General features: G+C 64.3%; 1 protein-coding gene across 1 annotated transcript; it reads right to left on the bottom strand.

Moving 5' to 3' along the window:
- Nucleotides 1–1,914: 1,914 nt before the first annotated feature.
- On the bottom strand, nt 1,915–2,555 carry HES2 (hes family bHLH transcription factor 2). The gene is made up of 3 exons (XM_024756126.1): nt 2,511–2,555; nt 2,321–2,416; nt 1,915–2,022 (listed from the first exon to the last, which is right to left on the bottom strand). Exons 1-3 carry the CDS (start codon nt 2,553–2,555, stop codon nt 1,915–1,917), a joined length of 249 nt encoding a protein of 82 aa, XP_024611894.1.
- Nucleotides 2,556–3,002: the final 447 nt, after the last annotated feature.

Here is a 3,002-nt window from a genome sequence, read left to right as displayed (position 1 = left end):
ACTGAAAGTTCTTATTTAAAGGGACAAGGAGTCTGCCCAGTTTGTGCCGATGGATGGGAGTCCTTGACCCGAGGGGGAAACTTGAACTCTCACGGTGAGCGTGGGCTTGTGGGTTACGTGGCCCCCTCCACTCGTTCCTGGCAGCTCAGGAAAGCAGGCTTGCGTTCCCAGGAACTGCCCTCCCTACTCTCCACACCCTTCCCCACATTTGTCCCAGGGAGCTCATGCTCTGGTGTGGCAGCTTTTCAAAGTGATATTAGGGCTCGGGGGATAGGAGTTGAGGCAACAGCCAGTCTGTCGGGGTTCAGTAGAGTGTGGGCCCGTCACATCACCCTTTCGTTGGTTCACGATGTTTATTGAGGACGCACCACGTGCCGAGTTCCTTGGGGACAGAGCGGTACACTCAGCCCCAGCCCTGCCCCGCAGGAGCTTACAGTCCAGCCAGCTGGGCCCAGACAGGCAGTAGGACAGCCCACCTTGCTGGGGGCTCACCCTGCTGTCTTCACATTGACTTCTTCAGTAACGCCCACCGCTTCCCCACATTCTGCCACCAGAATCAGTGCCATGGTCATCATGGGTTTATGTGGCATAGCTCAGTTTAGTGACCCCCCCCCCCATCAGCTCTATCTTCTTGCTCCTAGTGCCCTGGTCCTAGTGCACAGGCTGTTGGACCGGGGACCGGGGGGAGGACTCGCAACCTCCCACAAATGCTCAGCGAATCCCCATGAGATGCTGGGAACACGACTGAGAGTGGGCCACAGATGCTCCGGCCTTCTCCTGGGATCCACAGCACCCCACCACTGCTGGGATCCACAGCACCCCACCACCACCACTGGACCTTTGAAGGCTCTCTGGCTTCCATGGGGAAGAAAGAAAAGTCTTAAGAACAAGTTGCTTCCAGTTATCTGTCCTGACAGTGGCAGAGAGCAGTTCAAAAGAGAAAATGAGAAAGGCGGATTCCTGTTCCTTAAACTGCCGTATCACCCCTTGAATTTCTGCTGCTCCAGGACATGGGACCTGCTCACCTCACACTAGCACCAGCTCTGTGCTGGACCTGGGCCCTTCAAGGTGGCAAGCTTCCTTAAGGCCACAGGGTACCCTCATTCTTGTCCCACCCCCTTCTTCACACCCCAAGACCACCTGGCCCGGTGTGTGGTACACAGGTGTTAACTTAATGCTTGGGGAAATAAATCCTCCCCAAGACTACCTAAGGAAGCCCCCACCCCCAGGGACACAGAGCCCTGGCTGCATCCTGTCCCTATAATTGGAAGCTTTAGGCAGGGAGCCCAGGAGTGGAGGTCATGGCTCCCCAGCCTTCAAAGCCCCTCAGACCATTGCTGCTGTGTGCCCAGAGGTTACCAAGCTGAGCTGGCGAGAAGGCAGGTTCAAGCAGGGCTGGGAGGGTGGTGACCAGTCAGAGCAGAATGCTGCACCTGGCTCAGGTGAGCTCCTGGCCCAGCCCTTGGGCTGGTGCCAGCGCTGGGGCAGGTGTGTGGGCTGCCCAGGCAGCAGTGGCTGGCCCAGCTCTAGAACCCTTCCACCAACTGGGGTGGGAGGCTTTTTCTTCTCCCTGCAGCCACCTGCCCCTTCATCTCTAGCCCAGACACTCCAAGTTGGGGCTGAGAGTGGGCCTCTCCTCTTATTTCCCGAGCCTCCATGGAGGTCAGTCTGCCACACAGCTCACAAACATCCAGGTCTGGCCAGGTTGTAGGTACCAGGCTGGTCCCCCGTGGTGGGAAGGAAAGCTGCCACCAAGAGCTTCCTCAGTCTGTCCAGCATTCCTGGTCCCACGCTGTCAGCAGGGTCCCGTGGGCCAGCCAGGGGACTACCAGGGCCGCCAGAGGCCTGGGTCCCGAGGAGGTGCAGGTGGCAAGGGCGCGGGCGGCGGGGAGGGCGCGGGTGGGCGGGGCAGGGTCACTCACTGGGCGCTGCCGTCGGGCAGGAGGACGCAGGCAGCTCCTGCAGGAAGCGCACGGTCATTTCCAGGATGTCCGCTTTCTCCAGCTTCGAGAAGTGGGAGCTCTGCGCCCGGCCACGAAGGAGAGGGACAGAGAAAGGGACAAACAAGACAGAGCTCCGGCAGGCTGCCGTGAGTACCGCGCTCCCAGGAGCTGGTGTCGGGCCTGCCGTAGCCCGCGGTGGGTCGGCTCCGCCGAGCCTGTCCTACCCGGGCTCAGCCTTGGGCGCCGCGCGTTGTCCCGTCGTCGGCTTCTCCGGCAAGGGCATCTCGGCCCGCCAGGCCTCCTCGCCCCGCGCCCCGGGAGCCCCCTACTCCCAGCCCCAGTGCGCCCGGCCTGTACCCGAGCGCCCCGGCACTCACCTCCCTGCCCAGCAGCGACAGGATGAGGCCCTTGAGCTGGCTCAGGCTCTCGTTGATGCGCGCGCGGCGGCGCTTCTCCAGCAGTGGCTTCAGGCTCTGCAGGCGGGCGCGAAGGCCGCGGTTACAAGGGTCGCCGTCCAGGCCCCCGCCCCCGCCGCTCTGCGCCCTGCCGCCAGGCCCCAGCTCCTACCTTGCGCAGCTCCGCCGGGTCCCCTGCCCTCCGAGGCAGCCCCATGCTCGGCGGGAAAGCGGCGCCGCTGCCGGGCCCGCGCGTGGGAGACTGGTGCCCGCCCAGACACCGAGCGCAGACTGAGGCCCGCAGAGAGGTCTGGTGCGCGGCCCGAGCGGGCGCCAGTGGAGCGCGCGCCACCCCCGCAGCCCGGCTTTAAGGAGGCAGCGAGCCCGCTCCGCCCCGTCCCGCCCCGCGGAGCCAGGCCGCCTGTGGGTCCCACCTCCACCTTTGTTCCTGCGCGGGGTTGGGGCGGAAGGGGGCACGGCGGAGGCCCCGGGTTCCCGCTCCAGGCCTTCGAGTCCCATCTGCTGCGAGCCCGGGGCGCCCTCCTCCCAGAGCACCTGCAGGGGTGCGTGTGGGCGCCATCGAAGCCCTCGCTGCCCTGACCCTCGGGCAGGAGGCGAGCGGGTGGCGCCAGGCCCTTGTCCCTTCTTGTCCAACGCCGCCCTT

Source organism: Neophocaena asiaeorientalis, unplaced genomic scaffold (assembly GCF_003031525.2).
Source record: "Neophocaena asiaeorientalis asiaeorientalis breed wild unplaced genomic scaffold, Neophocaena_asiaeorientalis_V1.1 scaffold1247, whole genome shotgun sequence".
Classification (NCBI taxonomy): Eukaryota; Metazoa; Chordata; class Mammalia; order Artiodactyla; family Phocoenidae; genus Neophocaena; species Neophocaena asiaeorientalis.
The sequence above is the reverse complement of the archived record's forward strand: the minus strand, read 5'-3'. Positions and strand labels throughout refer to the sequence as shown.

Bases quoted from the DNA above. Each gene is read 5' to 3' on its own strand.
- HES2 (XM_024756126.1), bottom strand. From the start codon at position 2,555: ATGGGGCTGCCTCGGAGGGCAGGGGACCCGGCGGAGCTGCGCAAG. The intron at 2,417-2,510 runs GTAGGAGCTGGG...GCCCGCCTGCAG, and splicing joins ACCCGGCGGAGCTGCGCAAG to AGCCTGAAGCCACTGCTGGA. The intron at 2,023-2,320 runs GTGAGTGCCGGG...GGCCGGGCGCAG, and splicing joins TGTCGCTGCTGGGCAGGGAG to AGCTCCCACTTCTCGAAGCT.